This window comes from Lynx rufus, unplaced genomic scaffold (assembly GCF_022079265.1).
Source record: "Lynx rufus isolate CCGP_SWC_20201006 ecotype Redwood Valley unplaced genomic scaffold, mLynRuf1.p SCAF_4, whole genome shotgun sequence".
Classification (NCBI taxonomy): domain Eukaryota; kingdom Metazoa; phylum Chordata; class Mammalia; order Carnivora; family Felidae; genus Lynx; species Lynx rufus.
The window spans coordinates 94,557,105-94,577,029 of NW_025814856.1; the positions used below are offsets into that span (position 1 = coordinate 94,557,105).

The 19,925-nt window shown below is 38.4% G+C and overlaps 1 protein-coding gene across 1 annotated transcript; it reads left to right on the forward strand.

The window, feature by feature from the left end:
* The first annotated feature begins 7,782 nt into the window (after positions 1–7,782).
* Positions 7,783–17,237, forward strand: STEAP2 (STEAP2 metalloreductase). The gene is made up of 4 exons (XM_047096894.1): positions 7,783–8,274; positions 11,280–11,807; positions 14,214–14,378; positions 16,328–17,237. The coding sequence occupies exons 1-4, from the start codon at positions 7,783–7,785 to the stop codon at positions 16,613–16,615; spliced, it is 1,473 nt and encodes a 490-aa protein (XP_046952850.1). The 3' UTR covers positions 16,616–17,237.
* Positions 17,238–19,925: the final 2,688 nt, after the last annotated feature.

The following is a 19,925-nucleotide window of genomic DNA, read 5'->3' on the forward strand; positions in this document are numbered from 1 at the left end:
AAACAAAGAATGTATTTCCAAACCAGCATTTGCAAAGGTTAATCTGTGAATGGACTACAGAGGGGAAAGTGCAGTTGTCCAATGATCGATCAGAGACCCCCTTCTCGGTTCCCCCCCACCTCCGGTTAATAAACCACCAGGAGAGATCATTTTTAAACTTAATTTGCTGAAATGAGAATTAACGTATGAAAAAAAAGTTACCCAAATTTGAGAATTTTCCCAAATTGATTTTAATTGTGAAAATAACGATCTCTTGCAAAAGATAAAGGAGTCCTGACTAGGTAATCTGCAGGGAGAAAATTTACAGAATCCCAAAGCCAAAAGAGTCCTTACAGCTCAGAGATTCCCTGGGCATTCAAGGCCATTGAGGCCCCAAGAGTTAAGTGGCTTTCCCAGGAACACAGTTCTCCTGACTCCCTGTCTAACCCCTCTGTTCCCCAACTCCACAGCTAGCTCGGCACCAGCTACAGTAAAGGTCAAAGTCAACAGACTAATCTGCATTCCGCAGGCTGTGAGGATCCTTCTATCTGAGGGAGTTTTTAAATATGGTTCATGAAAGGGCATTTCTAAACATTTTATTACAAGGACACAATCCAGACAAAAGACGGTTTGGGTGGGTAAAGTGAGAGAAGGAACACGCAGAGGAAATAAAGCGCAGTTTCTTGGAGACTTGTCAGGAACTGAGAGTATGGAAGAGGGAACGGGGAGGGGGTGGTGCACGGCGTAATAAAAAGCAAAGTCTAGAGTGGAAAGGAGACTACGCAGCACAAAAGCAGTGGAGTAGAAAAGTGGGCTTGATTTTTCTAGAGCTTTTTCTAAAGGAATCGAGGGGGAGCCTTGCGGAGACCGAGGGCAGGGTGGGGGCCGCAGGCGAGAGGCGGATACTCAGCAGCTCCCAGTCCAGGGGATACTCAAAGCTGGAGCGAGGCAGCCGGGCTCCCCGCGGCACTGCTTGCCTGGGTCGGCGCTCTCTCTCCGTCCTCCCCAGCTCTCTCCGCGCCCTCTCCTGACCCCGCCGAGCTCCCCGGCTCCTCCAGACGCCGCACGGCTCCACACCTCCGCCCGCTGGGCCCTCCAGTTCGCGTTCCCGGCCCGCTCAGCGCCCTCCCCGCGCGCAGCCCCTAGCGGCGCGTCACTGCGAGGCCGGCCTCTGCGCGCCTCCTTCGTCCTCCTCCTCTCCGGCAATACGCGATCCAGCTCGGGGAGGCGGGGAAGCCGCCGGAGCGCGACTGCCGCGGCAGCCACCCTGCAGCCGCCGGTCGGAGGCGCGGTCCCTAGGCCCTAGAGCTCGGACGAGCCCCTGGGGTGTCGGCGCCTTGTCCGCAGAGCTGCCAGGCTCGTCCCTGCCCGGCGCGGGAGGCGGAGAGGTGAGCGGGTCGGGTAGGAGCGCGAGACCAGGTGGTGGCGGCGGAGTTGAGGGTCAAGATGCAGTCGGCGCCACGCGCTGCGTCCGTCCTCCCCGGATTCCGCGCCCTCTGCGGGCGTCAGTCCTGATCTCTTGGCATCTCGAGGTCAGGAGTGGGAAGGGTGGAGAAGGGTGTCTGTTCCACCTATTCCGCCCTGTACTCCTCTTGGTCTTCCACGAGCTCCCAGAAAGTCCTGAGGTTGGGCCCAGGAGAAAGGCCAGGAGAGACATCGTCCCAGGTAGGATGTGCCCCAAAGGGAAAGGACGAGCAGGTTACCTTAGCCTTCCTGATCGTCTACCTACCACTTTGGGTTCATGTAGCGCATCTCACTGAGTATCACGCGGCGCTGCTTTGCGAAAAAGTATTTCTAGTAGTCATTCTGTTTATTAGCCAATTATGCATCCGTGGGGTGTTTAGGCCATTATGTGTTAGGAGGTAATTGGCTGCTTCTTTGAGTGTCCTAAATCGTCTTTCAGCCTTGTGTTCAGCCTCAGCCAAAACTTGTTGAAAATTATGCCCTAAAAATCTTGCTCTTAAAATAGAGCAGAGAGATAAAGAGAATTTTGTCCAGAGATTTCCATTTATTATCTTCCCCACCCCTTGGAGAAGGATTGGTGTCAGTTTTTACTCCTCAGGCAGTTCATTTTTTAGATGGAAAAACTTATCCCGAGCCATGGTTATTATCACTCATCACTGCGGGTGAAATTGGGAGAAGCAGAATTTGAATTTGAACTCCTGCCTCTTCACCCACCCTCAAGCCTGATTAGATTGAGTCCTGGTAGCAGCTCCACTACTGGGAACCCTGAAAATTCTCTCCAAACCACCTCCTCCACCCCATCTCACGCAACTCCACCCCCACACACTCTTACCACCTTTATTATTTCTTTGTTGTGCTGATCTGCTGTATTTATTTTTTCTTTCAGGAAGTGTTTTTTGTTTTGTTTTGTTTTTTTTACTCAGCATTTCCCCCTCTGTTGTTTCATAGATTAAAAGCTATTTACAGAAGAAAAATACCCATCCTAGATATTTTGCAGGGTATTTAGAAATGGTTTGCAATTTCTTTTTCTTAGCTAGTCGTCTTTCAGAGGGGGTAAGAGGTTGAGACACTTTTATAAACAATGATAAATTGAGCTAATTGTGCAAAAAGGGAACGAAAAACTGTATTCAAGTCACTTTTTATTTTACTGGAGACATGGAAAATAATACTTGTAATGAATGAGCATAATTATATTTTAATACTGAAAAGGCACAGACGAAGGCAACTACATTTTTAAAGAAAGGGTAATAAGAAAGGTGAGAAAGAGGGTACACCAGTTTGAAAGACTAGGACTGAGGTTTCAATAAAGGACACAATCAGGACAATCAACATCAGGATGTTTTTTCTGTGCTCAGCCAGTGACCATGACACTGGCATATCACTTACTCACTTTGGGCTACCATGTCTTGATCAGCAAAGAGAGGGATCTTACCTATAGACTTTTTACATCTCTGAAGGTCCTCACGTTTTGTTTTGTTTTTTTAACGTTTATTCATTTTTGAGAGACAGACAGACTGTGAGTGGGGGAGGGGCAGAGAGAGAGGGAGACACAGAATCTGAAGCAGGTTCCAGGCTTTGAGCTGTCAGCACAGAGCCTGACGCGGGGCTCGAACTCACGGACCACGAAATCATGACCTGAGCTGAAGTCAGACACTTAACCGACTGAGCCACCCAGGTGCCCCTGGACCTCACATTTTTTTTTTTTTTGATACATTCAACAAGGATTATTTATTGCATTCTTTTTTTTTTTTTAAGTGGTCTCCATGCCCAGCATGGAGCCCAACACAGGGCTTGAACCTATGACCCTGAGACCAAGACCTGAGCTGAGATCAAGAGCCAGATGCTTAACTGACTGAGCCACCCAGGTGCCCCAAGAATATTTATTGCATTCTTATTTACAGAACAGATTCAGGTACCACTTCCTGGTTCATGGACTATCATCTTGTTGTCCTCATATGGCAGAAGGAGAGAAAGAGTTTTCTGAGGTCTATTTTATAAGGGCATTAATTCCATTCAAGAGGGTTCTACCCTCATGACCTAATCACCTTATAAAATCCAGACCATCTGATACCTTCCCATTGTTAGCATTTCAACATAAGAATTTGGGCGGGGAGGGATACAAACATTTAGTCCTTAACAAGAGTTAATCTTTTTAAGCAAGTGACAATAATTATATCCTTTGGAATTTAGGATGGGTAAAGAGAAACCAGGAGGAGGTCGAAGGAGAGTGATAAAACAGTGGGTCAATGCATCAGATTTCTTCTGCTGTCTAGAATTATCACTTTGAATATTTGACTAGGATTTTTGGAAGGCTCAGAAAATGAGTGACTGAGTGGGGTGGAGGCAGAGATTCATTATTTTTGATGAATAAGTGACAGAAACAAGAGGCCATGAGGTTGAATGGTTTATCCATTTGAATGATGACATACTGGAGAAGGATGACCACTGTTGGTGTAGAGAGGAAGACTGTGTATGTATTGGGGGCCAAAGGCACTAGTGATAAAGAATAAGCTAGAAGTCAGTAGATAAAAGCAGTGCTTATAAGAAAGTTTTATGAGGTGCCACGAGCCTCAGTGGAGCCGAGTGTTCGCAGGAGAGGAGAAGAAAGGTTCAGATGTGGCCTTGCAAAGTCAAAAATACACCTACATCATGGCCCTGGGGGATTACATTTTCTTGGCAGCATATCTAAATCATCAGGTTGTGAATGTTATCAAGATATCTGAAGTCAGCATTTTCAGAGTTACTGTCATCAATAATGAATGCCCTAGATGTTTATATGTGAAACAAATTAGGTTCTATTTATGTAGCATAACAGCTGCCATTCAGCCAGAGGAATGTCAAGGAAACTCTTCTAAACAAAATCTTAGGAGGGAGGCCACATAGCTGAGTATAATCCAATTCTTTTACCTTGATGGTAAATACACTTCAAGTATTAAATGCAAACAGCAAGTTGAATGGCCATTCAAGAAAAACTGTGACCTTGAAATTTCAAGGAACCCACCCATGTGCTACTTGCATCACACTTAAATCGAGCTCATAAAGTTGAAGTGTCACAGTGTGAAATATAAAGTAGTGATATAACTATTATTATATAGCCTTAAGACTTGGAGACAAAAGGATTTTAGTATTGGACTGCAGGAGTGAAGTACAACCTCTTTGTTTTCCATTTAACAAAGGAAACTGAGACTCAGGAAACAAGGTGATTTCGGAGGCCTCAGCCTGTCTTTTCTCCTCAACACCACATAAACAAAACTTTCCATAAATGACATAGTCTTCTCAATTCTTTGATCTGAGAAGGTAGAGAGACTCCAGGACCTTGCTAATCAAATTATAGCCCATGAACTACAAGGACCAGGGCCATCACCCAGGAGCTTGGGAGAAACACAGAATCTTGAGCCTCACACCAGACCTAGTGCATTTTAACAAGATCTCAGGTGATCATATTCACATTAAAGTTTGATAGACATTATTCCAGAGCAAGTCAGTAACTCCCATTTGCTCCAATCAGCAGAACCCCTGATGCCTGGAGAGTTGAGGAGTCCCTTTGCAGACAGAAAGAAAAGATACCATCACTGACCATTCCGAATGTTGAATGTGATGAAACAACAGGAACAAAGTATGCCGGGCAGTGGGATGACAGTTTAAAGAGCAGTACTGCCCTTTCCAGAAAGTGGAAAAAGGGAAATTGCAAAATAGTGAGTGGACCTTCTGATTCTGCTCCTGCCCAAGAAGGAGAGGGGAAAGGACAGCGTGCATTTCCTCAGCTTCCTCTGCTCCAGAGGGCAACCGTTACTCTCTTGCTAGTGTTACTTTTCATTATTACGAACAACAGTGTAAAAACGAGCATAATTGAGGATCAAAAAGCCACATTTGTTCTTTCTAAATACCAAATTTAAGTATTAGCTTCAATCCTGAATCTTTTAGTAGGGTTGTTTTCAAGCGTGGCTGCATTTAATTAAAACACTTGATGATCTCCAGAAACAAAGAAACAAATCCTGATGCCCAAGCTGGACTGCAGACCAGTTAAACAAAAATGGGTGGAGTGGTGGAGGTGACTGGGTGTCGCTGGGTTTGAAAGCTCCTCAGGTCATGTCAGTGTGCAGCAAGAGCTGAGAACCACTGCTTTAGCAGGCCATTCTCCCGTGTGGGAAGAAGCAGCTCTGAGATTGGAATCCTGCATCTTCATTTACTCAAGTGCTGGGATCCCCTACTACTCCCATAGCACCAAGCAGAGTCAGCAAACCTCAGGTCACGCCAGTGGGGCAGTTTTCGTATTTAGGAGATGTCACAATCTCTACTCAGAAGAACTCAGGACTGGGAAACAAGACACCTGGGTTCCTATGTGTGAGTCTAATAACTCTTTCCCCCTTAGGTAACATATACGATTAGGGTCAAGTTGGCCAGTTCACCTTGCATTGTTGAATGAAATGACCATTGATTTAATTATATCTGTTTTTTTTTTTTTAACTGCTCTTGATTCCCAAGATAGCCCATGATTTCTCCAAGAGGATGTTGATGGTTTGTATTACTCTGGTGCCTCTGACCTCTGCCTGGCCTTCTGAGTGCATGGGAAGCAGATAATTACCACCCCCTTCTATCTTGAAAAGTGTGAAAGGAAACGTGTAATAGATTCAAAAATAGGGAGTTTTCTCCCTTCCCAGGATCTGAGTTAGACATTAAGATCACTAGCTAATGCTGAGGAGCAAACCACGGCCAGAGAAGGAGAATATACTACTCCGTGGTTGAGCACAACCATAACTAACTGTTCCATGTCACCCCCCACTCAAAGAAAAAGCCCTCTCTTAAATTCTTGACATGCACCAAAGTGACAACATGCCTTAGCTGGACTGCATGGGTTCTAATCATGGCTCCCTGACTTTCTCACCTTTCACCTTGGACAAATTAGTCATCTACTGCATGTCTGGTGCCTCCTGTTCACAGTGGGCATGGCAACATTAGCACCTGTCTCACAGAGTGGTTGCAGGGTTCGGTCAGTGAATAAAAAAAAGCACAGTTGGCAGATAGAATGTGTTATGTGAGTATTAGGCAATATTATTATTGTTTTTCTGAAGATTAACTTACAGGTTTTTTGAGTCATTGTGATCCATTTCTAGGGTAAGAAGTTGAGTTTTTCTGGCTTTCTTCTACATTTCAAATGTCATTTAATTAAAACCCCAAAAACATGTTTTTTGAAGCATTCTACCTGTTCCTGTAAAATCCATTAAATCCTCTGTGGTGCTTACATCTGCTGTAAGCATAAAAGACATTGCGCAATGGGGATGGAGTGGAAGAGTGTTTTTTGTTCAGATCCAGCAGTGACACTGATTCATGGCCATCTGATGTGTCTTCTTGAGCAAGTCATTATGTTACTCACTTAAGTAAAAAAGAATTTGATAAATTTTTTCAGGGAAAATAAACGGCATCCTATTCTGTGAAGCCAACAAATAAAAGGGGAAGAAAAAGATTTCATAAGTATTGTGTAATTTAAGACCATAAACACATTACTAACCCCGTTTTCATCGGAAAGCTGTCTTTCTCAGTAAAGTATAGGATATAGGGTGAATGACAGAAGTCAGTGGAATCCTTTGTTATATTTTAAAGCCTGTTTTTCTTTAACTCTTATTTAAATGCAGGGGTTCATTTTTTATTAGCTGATTTATCTCTCATATAAGAATAAAGTCACTCATTAGCTGTGGAGGTGTATAGGATCATTGATAGACTCCATCCTAAATGATTCTAGCCAGTTTTAGTTTAAATAGTTTTTTGTGGCTTTTTTGTCTTCTGTTGTCATGTGAGCTGTCACATGCCAGCACGGTCCCCTCTACCTCTAGTGGCATTTCTGATTGGTTCCCTCTGATCTGTTGCCAAACTGGGGAATCAGACTTGTTAGAACCATGTTTCTAGGTGAAAACTTCAGTCTGGTTCCTTTTGTGCCATGGTGTCTTGCTGCTCAACGAGGGGTCAGCAGACCAGCAGCATCAGCATCACCTTGTTAGAAATGGAGAATCTTGGGCCTCACTCCAGACCTACTGAGTCAGAATCTGCATTTTAATAAGATTCTTGGGTGATTCATGTGTCCATTAAAAATTTAGAAGCCACACTTTAGCATATCAACTTTGTGACAGTTCATTTTTCTACTTTGACATCCTTTTTTAGCTTACAAATTGTGTCTTGCTGGGTTCTAGGTTTTATACACCTTGCCAAAATATTTCACCTCTAGAAATGAGAGGTAGTATTTTAATGTCTAGAAGTGTTTGAATATTTGGTCATAAGTAATTGATGAAGATTTTATTTTCTCTCCCCTAGGATATCTCTGGTGATCTTGAAAGAGCCTGTATCATGGAATCGATCTCTATGATGGGAAGCCCTAAGAACCTTAGTGAAACTTTTTTGCCTAATGGCATCAATGGTATCAAAGATGCAAGGAAGGTCACCGTGGGTGTCATTGGAAGTGGGGATTTTGCCAAATCGCTGACGATTCGACTTATTAGATGTGGCTATCATGTGGTTATAGGAAGTAGAAATCCTAAGTTTGCTTCCGAATTTTTTCCTCATGTGGTAGATGTCACTCATCATGAAGATGCTCTGACAAAAACAAATATAATATTTATTGCTATACATAGAGAACATTACACCTCCCTGTGGGACCTGAGACATCTGCTTGTGGGTAAAATCCTGATTGATGTGAGCAATAACATGAGGATAAATCAGTATCCAGAATCCAACGCTGAATATTTGGCTTCATTATTCCCAGATTCCCTGATTGTCAAAGGCTTTAATGTTGTCTCAGCTTGGGCACTTCAGTTAGGACCTAAGGATGCCAGCCGGCAGGTATGTGTTTTTTGTGGTTTTTTTTAATTTGTTTTTAAATTTTCTTTTCTTTGTTTTAATTATTGAAGTATAGTTGACATACAGTGTTCTGTTAGTTTCAGGTGTACAACATGGTGATCTGACAATTCAGTACATTACTCAGTGCTCACCACGAGAAGTGCAGTCACCATCTGTCACCACACATTAGTACCATACTATCGACTATGTTCCCTATCTCTACTTTCATCTCCATGACTTAATTATTCTATAACTAGAAGTTTGTACCTCCTAATCCCTAATTTAAGTGGTGAAAAAAATGTCATACTTCTAAAAAGCAAATTCTGACTCTCCAAGGATTATCATTTTGAAAACTGTATAGGAGCATCTGAAAAATCATGTCCTGACCTTGTAAGGGTACATTTCTACCCCTATAAAATAATGTGGAAAGCTAAGAAAATTACTTGGATTTTCCTGTCACTTGACTTTTCCTGTCACCAGCTAATTCAGGGAAAGGCAAAGTTGGCTGATGAATAATGGGCCACATTGCCTTGAGTCTCTCCTGGCTTCCACAAAAACAGAAACAATAACAAACATATCTTTTTTCTTCCTCTATCTCCCAAACTTTCTTCCTCCCTTCTCCTTCCTGGCAGCTGTTTGATAACAGGATTCCATCTGCATATGAAACACTATTTAGTAGGATCCTCAAGAAGAATTCTTTAGTAGTACCTTTTTACTTTACATAGATTCTTCATAGAATTTAAAATAGTGCAGCCCATTTTATTTAAAGTGTAAATTTTAATCTGTGTGGAGAGGCAGGCTGGATTTCTTAGGTTCTTTTTTAGTATATGGGTTCAATCTAGTTCAACCTGAGAATAAAGCAGATGGGGAGCTCCATCAATGCCTATATGGAATGAGAACCTTTAGAAGTAAACGTGTAAAATAGTGCACCTTAAAAATCTTTTAAAGGTGTAGTCATGCATCATAGTTAAGCATGGTGGTAAAAGACTTTTATTATTTTTGTCGATAAAGACAGTTTATGCCTTAGATTAAATGCCTTAAGAAATAAATTCAAGTATTATACCACTGCATGCATATCCAGTCATGATAACCATTCACTTTCAGGTCTTTGATTTGGAAGAGTTGGAAAAGATTATATACTTTCCAGCTTTCCAAAGGTCATTTCTAAATCCTTTTTTCTTTTGTATATCTATCAAAGTTTAGGAATGGATACATACCAAATTTAAATTTAAACCTAAATTTAATCTTTGCCCATAATTGTGATAATTGTTATTTATTCATTTATTTTGAGAGAGAGAGAGAGAGCAAGCAAGGGAGGAGCAGAGAGAGAGGAGGAGCAGAGAGGCTCTGTCAGCACAGAGCCCAGTGTGGGGCTTGAATTCATGAACTGTGAGATCATGACCTGAGCTGAAATCAACAGTCGGATGTTTAACCAACTGAGCCACCCAGGCACCCCTTGATAATTTTAATTCATTAACAACAACTGTGGAACAAATAATTAAATTTAAAGTGAGTTACAGAAATAGTTTTGTTTGTATTTCTTGGCCCTCTGCCTTTATTACAAAAGTTGGATTTATACGTTTAGGTTTATAAATTAAATAAATTTTAAATTTATTTAAATTTAAATAAATGTTATAGTTTATAGGTTATATCTATAATTAAATTTTATTACTTTAGGGTTTTTTAACAAGAAGTAAAAAAAAAAAAAAAAGTCACCATTGTCAAAACTGTAATAAATTACCTTAGAATGCTTTTCCTTATTTCTTTGGAATATGTATTCTTCCCCACTCCATTTTAGAAATTTGTGAACATTTGTATAATAGTATAGAGTCTGTTACTCCTCTGGTTAATGTTAAGTAGAATTAATAATTGGAAGAGCTCTACATTATTAGCATAATGCAAATTTTAGCATGCAAATATTTTAGTGTGGTCTGTTCCAGAGACCTTATATAAACATCTTCAGGGATATATTTAGGGATTTGTTTTCCCCAAACATTACCCAGAGATTTTATAGCAATATTTTTCTAGCCCTGAGTAAGATGACCTCCCCGTAAGTTATACTGGCTCACTTCAGCAGTGAATTGGTGACAATTCACAAATACTTGTTGAATTCTCAATTACAGTAATTTACCTAAGAGGTTTGTGTAGTTTGAAAGTCCACCTTCACCCCCCAAGCCATCACGTCATTATGTTATATAGAGGTAACATCTTAGTGTTAGAAAATGGCAGTTGCTTTACTATTTAAATTAACTAAACCTTATAATACCATTTTTCCCCCACATAGGTATAGTATCACTATTTACAGATGAAAGAATTTCATATTCTGACCAGTGAAGTAATATAATAATAATAATAACTTGAGATTCATGGTTCTTCAGATACTTGGTCAATCAGTTTCTAAAACAAAGATAAATTTTATAAATAGTATGTCATTGTGACATAAGTTAGAGATTTTAATTGCAAATTCAACCACCCAGAGTTCATGCCCATCTTCTCTCTTGCTGAATATCTATAAAGGACAGTACTTGTAATCCCTCTACTAGACAGAATCGCTACAGTCCTAGAACTGTATATTGTCCTCGAAAGTCCAGGAAGCCAACCCCACCCTGATACCTGTGAGAGTGAGAGCTGGAGTGGGCAGGAGAGGGCCAGCAGCCCAAACTCCACCTCAACCTTACCGTGCCACTGCTGCCGAAACACATGGTCTAGAAACCTTTCTTTCCTCCTGGCTTTCTTCCCGTGAGGACTTCCCGATCCCAGGCTCTAGCAGGATTGTTCTGCATTTTATTTTCAGGTCATCACAGGTAGCAAGGACTTTGTTGTTTCTATGACAGTTTTAACCTATTAATAAATAGACAAATATGTTAATAAATGCTTTACCTCCTTAACTTTTTGCATCCCTCAAGGTCGTCACAAATGACATTCCATGGGTGAAGTGGAGCATGCGATCGTCACTGTCACCATTTTTACAAACAATAGTAATGATGAGTCTTTTGTTTTTGCCGCAGGTCTATATATGCAGCAACAATATTCAAGCTCGACAACAGGTTATTGAACTTGCCCGTCAGCTGAATTTCATTCCTGTTGACTTGGGATCATTATCATCAGCCAGGGAGATTGAAAATTTACCCCTGCGACTATTTACTCTCTGGAGAGGGCCAGTGGTGGTAGCCATAAGTCTAGCCACGTTTTTCTTTCTTTATTCCTTTGTCAGAGATGTGATACACCCATATGCTAGAAACCAGCAGAGTGACTTTTACAAGATTCCTATTGAGATTGTGAATAAAACCTTGCCCATAGTTGCCATTACTTTGCTGTCCCTGGTATACCTAGCAGGTCTCCTGGCAGCTGCGTATCAGCTTTATTACGGCACCAAATATAGGAAATTTCCACCTTGGTTGGAGACCTGGTTACAGTGTAGAAAACAGCTTGGATTACTAAGTTTTTTCTTCGCTTCGGTCCATGTTGCCTACAGCCTCTGCTTACCAATGAGAAGGTCAGAGAGATACTTGTTTCTCAACATGGCTTATCAGCAGGTATGGAATGTGCTCATTATTTACTGGATACTAGTAAAATACCTTATCAGTATATCTGTAAAATGTAAGATTTAAAGTAGTGTGAGCTTTTACACATCTTATAATAGAAATTTTGGTATATTTAGGGAGGGGAAAGAATTATTCTTCACACAGTGTTTCTGTTTAAGAATTACATGGCTGATCCAAAATCATTTAGGATAAAAACTGCTACTATACCTTTCTTTGAAGAGTAAGAACAGAAATAAAGGATTCAATTCTTCCATTTTTTTTTGATGTTATGATTGCAGTGATTGTTTTCAGCATTAAACATGAGTTAATGTTTTATGATGGGCCATGTTCCATGGAACAATGAGGCATCTCTCAGTAAACATATGCGACAAAATTACAACTAGTGAAAATAAAAAACAGAATAGGAAGCCAAGATCAGGAGACATACACTTGTAAGGCTTTTGATATCAAAAAAGCTGAAAAGATACTTTGGTGAAGCTTTAGTTACTCAGGTGAACCTTTATAGCACTTAGCTCTTCAAGAAAATCTCAGGGAAAGCTTCATGGAAGGAGCTTAATGATGGAGCCAAGTATGATTTTCCTCAATAATTCCCACTGAGCAAATGTAACGTAAAGGGTTTCACTGAAGTTATCTGCTGTAGCATTTACCTGTGACAGCCAAGGACACTGCACCAAAACAAATGTGAGCTTTTGCGTTTTATAAGGAACCAAGGCATCATGATCCAGCTTTGTAGCACTAGATACTTAGGCCTGTTTCAACAATTTCAACCTAAAGTTATTTGAAAAAAATTTGGTAAATTGATGTTCTTGAAGCCATTGTCTCTGTAAAAATACCCCTTCCCCTAACTGAATGCTAAGGCTTTGCTATCTGCTGCACCAGCTCCCTCACTGGTTGTTAAGTTGTTTGCTCAGATCTCACCTCCTCAGGGACGCTGAGCCTGGACACCCTTTTAAATTCTGCTATGCGCTTCTGATTCAACCCCTAGACTCTTCCTCCTCCCTCCAGTCCCTCCTCCTCTGCTCTACCTTCACTCTTTTCAATAGCATTTATCACCTCCTAATACACTTTATGTTTTCCTTGTTGATTATATTTACTGTTGTCTGCCTCCTCTTATCAGAACATTATTTCATGAGGGGAGGGACCTTTGTCCATTTTGTTCACTGATAGATGCCTAATGCCTAGAACTGTGCCTGGCATATAGTAAGGCACTCCCAAAGTGTATTTGTGGGATGAATGAATGAACCAGGAGGCCAGGTAGATCCAGGTTGTAAGCTGTAGGTATGTCCTACCGAGGTATGTCCTTGTTCTGTATTGTTGTATAGATGTCAAAAAAGGTATCAAACAAGAGCCTTTTTCCACAGAGGAGCTCTGTGGCTTTCTTCGGGATGTTGGTATGATTGTTCCAGGGACCTCATGCTCAGAACTAGCTTTTCTTTTTTTATTTCAAGTTTGTTTGGTTAACTGGAACTGGACAAAGTTAAACTGTTTTAAGTTAGAGTCTGTTATCCACAAACAGATTTTATTTAAAACAAAGCTTTAACCCAAGGAGTCCAACCCTTGGGAGTCTAAACTTGGGTTTAGAGTATATATGTATACTCTAATCATATTGTTTACATGTAAATAAACCTTTTTTTAAGTAAATAGACAATTCTAAAAGTAATCCCTGTGCAGAATACCACATATTCAGAGTTAATCAAGTCTGACTTGATTATATATGTATTATCAATGTAAGGGAAAGACATTTGGAAAAGTACTATATCCAAGTGAGGCAAGTGAATAGTTGGAAAAGTATATTGATGAGGCAATTCAAGAGAATAAATATTTGCGTTCGGTATGATTTTATCCATATGGAAATCTCAGCTTCCTGAAGAAAAGAAGTTAAGAAAAAAGAGATAAATTAACATATAAATATTCTTCATGGAGAGAGGAAGATAGAGGCATAATTTAGAAATTCTCTTCCTGAGTTCTAATTTGATCTAAGACCAGAATGTATCCAAAATATTTAACCGAGTTTAAACCAACTTGGAGAAGTCCCTCAAAACTAATTGTAACTGCCAGTATGTTTTTTATGTCACCTTGGAACCAACCACTTGGCATTCATGGTCTTGGGACTTCAGGCCAGGAATGGTGGTGAATTATAATGCAGATGGTAGATTTACTCACCCCCTTACACACATGCAAGGAAAGAGAGAATCTTAGTCCTCCTTTTATTTAACTCCCTCTTCTCTTTTCCCCACACCTGGAACAATAACATCCACTAATAGGTTCTCCATCATAGTCTTAAATTGAAATAATGCAACTTGAATATATCCATATGTATTCTCATGCCAAGAGTGAACTGTGCTGAATCAGTTAATGTTCTGCCAAATAAAAGAAATTCAAATTTGCTCTCATTAGGTTCATGCAAATATCGAGAACTCTTGGAACGAGGAAGAAGTTTGGAGGATTGAAATGTATATCTCCTTTGGCATAATGAGCCTTGGCTTACTCTCCCTCCTGGCAGTCACCTCTATCCCTTCAGTGAGCAACGCTTTAAACTGGAGGGAATTCAGTTTTATTCAGGTATGTGGGTTGAGGGATTGGGTGGCATAAAATTTAAGTGTTAAATACAGTTTAATTTTAAATATGCTTCTTATAAAAGAGTGCCTTTGGGGCTGCATTTATACATCTAGCTCAAGGAACAAAAACTGCTGGAAGCCAGCTTAGGACCATTTGGGTTTAGTTAGTAAAAGACCAATACAGGATTCTACTAGAAGACTCTGATAGCACTGCTTACTATGTTACGGGTTAAGGTTATTTTAAAAAGAAAAAAAATGAAAGTGGGGATGGGTAAGTTTAGATCAAGTTTAGTGCCAAAAGTCAGTTTGTTATTAGACCAATGAGTGAATAATTATTTCACATTTTGAGCCACCTTGATCTTTCTAGAAAAATCTCATTAATTTGAATTCAAGTTGGGGAGAAGGTGAGTCTGAATATTGTAAAAGAAAGGTGTGTGTATACACACAAACACAAGCAGTGGCAAATTAGGTAACTGGGCTGCTGGGTTATGACAAGCAACCAGCCTTACGGATCTTGTTAGTATATGTATTTAATATATGAGTTGTATATATGTGTATATGAGTACATATAAAGGGTTTTCAAAGTAGCACTGTGTTCTTTAATAAACAATTCACCTTCTCCAGTAATGGTTATTTAATAAATTTGCCTATTTTTAAAACATGTAATTCAAACTTAGACCCTACCTATATTATCACAAAATCAGGACTGGTTGTATCCAAATGGTTTATAGCACAATATGTGGATGACTGTCATTGGGTAGTACACTAAATTTTGTTTTGTTTTGTTTTTGCCTATTTGCTCAATTCATCTAAAGAACTCATTTAAGTTAAGGGCATATCCCTGTCTAAATTAACTTTTCCTTTTTGAAGGCAAGAAAATGTGAAAACTTTTCCCATTGTTAGCTTAATCACATCTGAAAAGAGATAGAAGGCCCTCTGATAAAGGGTGTTAGACGGATGCAAATTATCATTAAATAGAGATGAGTAACTGCCAAACAGGACAATTTTCTGCTAGTTGATCCTTTCCCAGTGAAGTTAGACATTACATCGTTATACTGATGTAATGTTACACAGACCATTTTGTCAAAGTAAGCAATCAAACATAATAATTTAGGGAACCCAGAATGCTGGCCTTTTAGATTTCCACCTATAAACTAACAGAAGTACTCTTAATATAAATTTCATTTAATGTGGTCAATAAAGCCACGTGTTTGAAATGCTATTCATATTATATACTAATACTATAATATTTTTCATGTTCAATATTTACATGTTTACTTTCAACTAGTATATTTATGTGAGGCAGGGTGTGGGGGGGGAGTGTATATGAATGAGAATGCCCTTCAGCATTCACACACACACATACATACATAATATTTTTTTAATACACACAACTGGTGGAAATGTGGATAACCTTCATAAAGAAGTTTGGCAGTTTTCATCAGTATCCTTAAGGAAAACCCAGATGTTTTCACCAGTAATCCCACTATTAGAAACAAGTTGTAAGAAAATAAACCAAGATATAGAGAAGGGCTTATAGTTGAGGAAAGTTGGAAACAGAGTAAATGATCTGTTGGAAACAGAGTAAATGAGTAAACAAAAAAGTCAAGTAAATTGTAACACATCCATTCAGTGGGATATTACATAACATTAGGGTCAATTTTTTCATGTTTAATGACATGAGGAGAAAGTTCTTGATATAAAATAATCACAGTATCAAGCTATATGCAGTATGGTCTTATTTGTATAAGATGTGCAAATATATAAATAAATATATATGAAATATATGAAGATATTAAAATTCTTTAATTCAGGAGAGCACAAAGAGTAGCTCAATAATTTAAGATAAAATAGTTTTTGCACACTATAAACATGGGTGTAGCTGGATAGGTTAATTTATGAGTTTGAATAACTTCTTATACTTTGTTTCTTTTTCTTCCTCCTCTACCCAAGTCTACGCTTGGATACGTTGCTCTGCTCATAAGTACTTTCCATGTTTTAATTTACGGATGGAAACGAGCTTTTGAAGAAGAGTACTACAGGTTTTATACACCACCAAACTTTGTTCTTGCTCTTGTTTTGCCCTCAGTTGTAATTCTGGGTAAGATCATTTTACTCCTTCCATGCATAAGCCGAAAGCTAAAGAGAATTAAAAAAGGTTGGGAAAAGAGCCAATTTCTGGAAGAAGGTATTGGAGGAGCAGTTCCTCATCTCTCACCAGAGAGGGTTACAGTAATGTGATGATAAATGGTGCTCATTGATGCCATATAGAATTCTGCTCATGCCATTATTTTTATGACTTCCTTTATGTTCATTTGCAAGTGCATTGTCAAACTGACGTGGGCTGAAATCCTTACAGTAAGATCTCAATCAAATTAGTGGCAGAACTTTCTTGAAATTAATTTTCACAGAGATCAATTTTGGCAATATGAATTTTTGTGGTCAACTTATATGTTTTGTTTTACACAACCATAACACTCTTGTTATTTTAATAAACTGTATTCCATAATCAGGCAAAAATATTTATGGCGAATAATATAGATATAACCTAATGTTAAAAAAACTTTACAAACCAGCAGAATTTTAAGTGTTAATATAATTGAATGGATGCATTTTTTTTTTCCTGAAGCTTACTTAAGGTTTTAATTGTCATCCAGCTTAAGAAATAGAAACACATAATCATACATTAACTTTAAGAAAGGACATGTGACATTAGCATCTAGGTAAGGGTGAATGGTAACATTCCTATATTTTTCTCATAAGATAGGGTTTGAAGAATGTAATTAATTGTATGAACCAGTGTGCTTTGTGAACAAACACAAATTAAAAAAAAAACAACTTGAATCTGACGTATTTGAAATGCAAAGGAGACATGAAATACATACTGATAATATGTACCTTATGAAAGATTTCATTCCTTATCTTTTTACAGAGCAGTTTCATTTGCATATTAATATGTTGATTTGGGAGAAGACCGTGATATTTGGCTTCCAAAACTGATTTTTCTACTATAGTACCAATCCAGGGAATCTTACAGTTGTTTCTAGTGACAGGGAGGGTATTAAGTTTATACACAAGGGGTTGTTTGTCAGCTGATCTATGTTGTTGTACATTAGCCAGTCCCCACTCTCTCTGGTATATGATTTTACTGATATTCACTGAGGGATTATAATATGCCAGGCACTGTTCTAAGCACTTTACTCGTACTGTCCCATCTAATATTTACAACTCCATGACAGAGGTTGTTATATCCTCATTTTACATAGGAGAAAACAGAAGGACAGAAAAGCAATTTGCCCAAGGTCACACAGTTAGTAAGAGCCAGAGCCAGCATTTAATATGTAGACAGTCATATTTCCGAGGCTACGGTTTTAACCACTAGGCTAATGGCCCCTGCTCCATCCTTATGCATTCATTACCATCATGATGCCAATCTAGATGCTTCCTCTTTTGTCAGTAAAGGCACTGACATTCTTCACAGTGTGTTGTGGGTATCAAAAATATATGAAAATATTACAGTCATAAATTTATTATTGATTGTGGGATAATCTACAGTTCCTCACCTTGCAAGAGGCTCTTGCTTGGGACCTGACCCTGGAGACCTATGGCAGTCCATATGACCCTATGCAGTGAGGGACTCCAGCAGGGTAGGACCATAGCAGTTTTAACGAATGGCTAAGGACCTGCAGAATCTTAAAAGTCCCTGAAGAGTTGGTCATCCCTTTTTTCTCTCCCTGAGAAGTCCTCCTGCCTGTTCAACCATTCATGAGGGAGCAGTTTGGAAGCATGAAGGATATTAAGAAAAGTGGTTAATTATAAATCTACTCTAGAGACATATAATCATACAAATTATTCATAAAAATTTTCAGTGCTGACACTCCACATTAAAATTGCATTTTGTTCAAACTTTGATTAGAATGCCCTACATTTTTTTCATTTGTTCCTTCCTTATTAAAATAGAAAACTGCAGGTAAGATACAATTATATGCATTATGTAATTATATATCCTGAAATTATAACATTTCTAAACTTATACCCACTGAAGTACTGCTGAATGCAACTGCCAAAATAAAAGTTCTATTTAGTGGAGGCTACCTTTCCCATCATTGGCTCTTTCCCTCCTACTGCACCCTGTCAATTTGGTAAATCACTCATGATTCTCTGGTGTTCTCTTCTTGGTGAATTTTAGTATCTTGTACTTCTTAATTGAGCTCTCCCTTTTTAAAATTTTAATTCTATTTTTTCCCTCTTCATAATCATTTCCTTGCTAGTTTTTAGTAGGAACTACCTTGGGTGATAACTTTTAAAGGGAAACACCCATACACTGTTGTAGCACACTAGTGAAATTAATAGCATATTTTCAGTTTGTTCCTCAAGTTACCCTCTGTCAAGACCATTGCTTTCACCATTTAATGTGAAAATACAATGAGACATTTTTAAAAGCTATATGACTATTGAATTATATTGTTGCATGTGTATATTAAGTAGCCAATAATATAACACTATTACAGATAAATGGGGCCTTTGAAAATGTGAAAAAACAAACTTTATGAAAATGTATATAGTATATAACTTTTGTTTCAAATGATAAATTCTTCTTTTTCAGTACTACAAAGATGAAATAATTTTGAAGTTTTAGAATAAATGTAATATATGCATTCTAATTCTAATTCTAAATGTTTAAAAACCTTTCTAATACTGCAAAAATATTGACTTTTAATTTATTTATTTAATTGACTCTTAATTGCTTTATTTTACCATTTTCTACCTGATTTTTTTTTTCTTAATCATTATTTCTCATAATCACTTTTTTTTTTTTTTAATCATTACTCTGGCCTCAGAAGTAGAACTGAATTCTGCTCTTGCTAGATGTGAGAAAGTGGTAGGAACTTTAGTAGGGGTTTGTATTTTGAGAAGTGCCCCTGAGAAAATTATAAGAATGTAGAAAATATACCCAGTCTTAATCCTATGCAAAAAAACTAAGTAAGTTTTTTCCTAACAGGGAAGTAATCACGGGCTGAATCATACTACTTAGCTTTTGTGTGCAGATTTCATATGTCTCCTCTATGAAGAATATTTAAAATCATGTTTAAATAAGAATATATTCATGCTAACATATATTTTTCAAAGCACATATGGAAATTTAGCCCAAATTGTCTACATATAGAGATTTTTATTTAAATTTTAAAATATTTTAAGGTATGAAGAAATTATATTTATAGGTATTTATGAGATAATTATTTTCTGCTACATACAGTATTGGCTAGTGAACTCCATTTTAAACTATCTGATTAATTTCTTGTAAATTAGCATAATCTTGACTTGATTAAGGAATTTTACTTTCAACATTAATTTGATAATAGCAATTTAAGATATATTCATACTTTCAAATTATGAAAATTACTTGTGTAAAAGGGCTTCAAGAATATCATATCTGATTTTTGTATTGTTTATCTCTTACATAATATGATAAAATTTTAATTCTTTTTAATTGCCTTTTGCCATTAAACTATTTCATAATAAATTCTGTACAAAGAGTTTTTCCCCCAAA

Bases quoted from the DNA above. Each gene is read 5' to 3' on its own strand.
- STEAP2 (XM_047096894.1), top strand. From the start codon at position 7,783: ATGGAATCGATCTCTATGATGGGAAGCCCTAAGAACCTTAGTGAAACT. The intron at 8,275-11,279 runs GTATGTGTTTTT...TTTTTGCCGCAG, and splicing joins CTAAGGATGCCAGCCGGCAG to GTCTATATATGCAGCAACAA. The intron at 11,808-14,213 runs GTATGGAATGTG...TGCTCTCATTAG, and splicing joins TCAACATGGCTTATCAGCAG to GTTCATGCAAATATCGAGAA.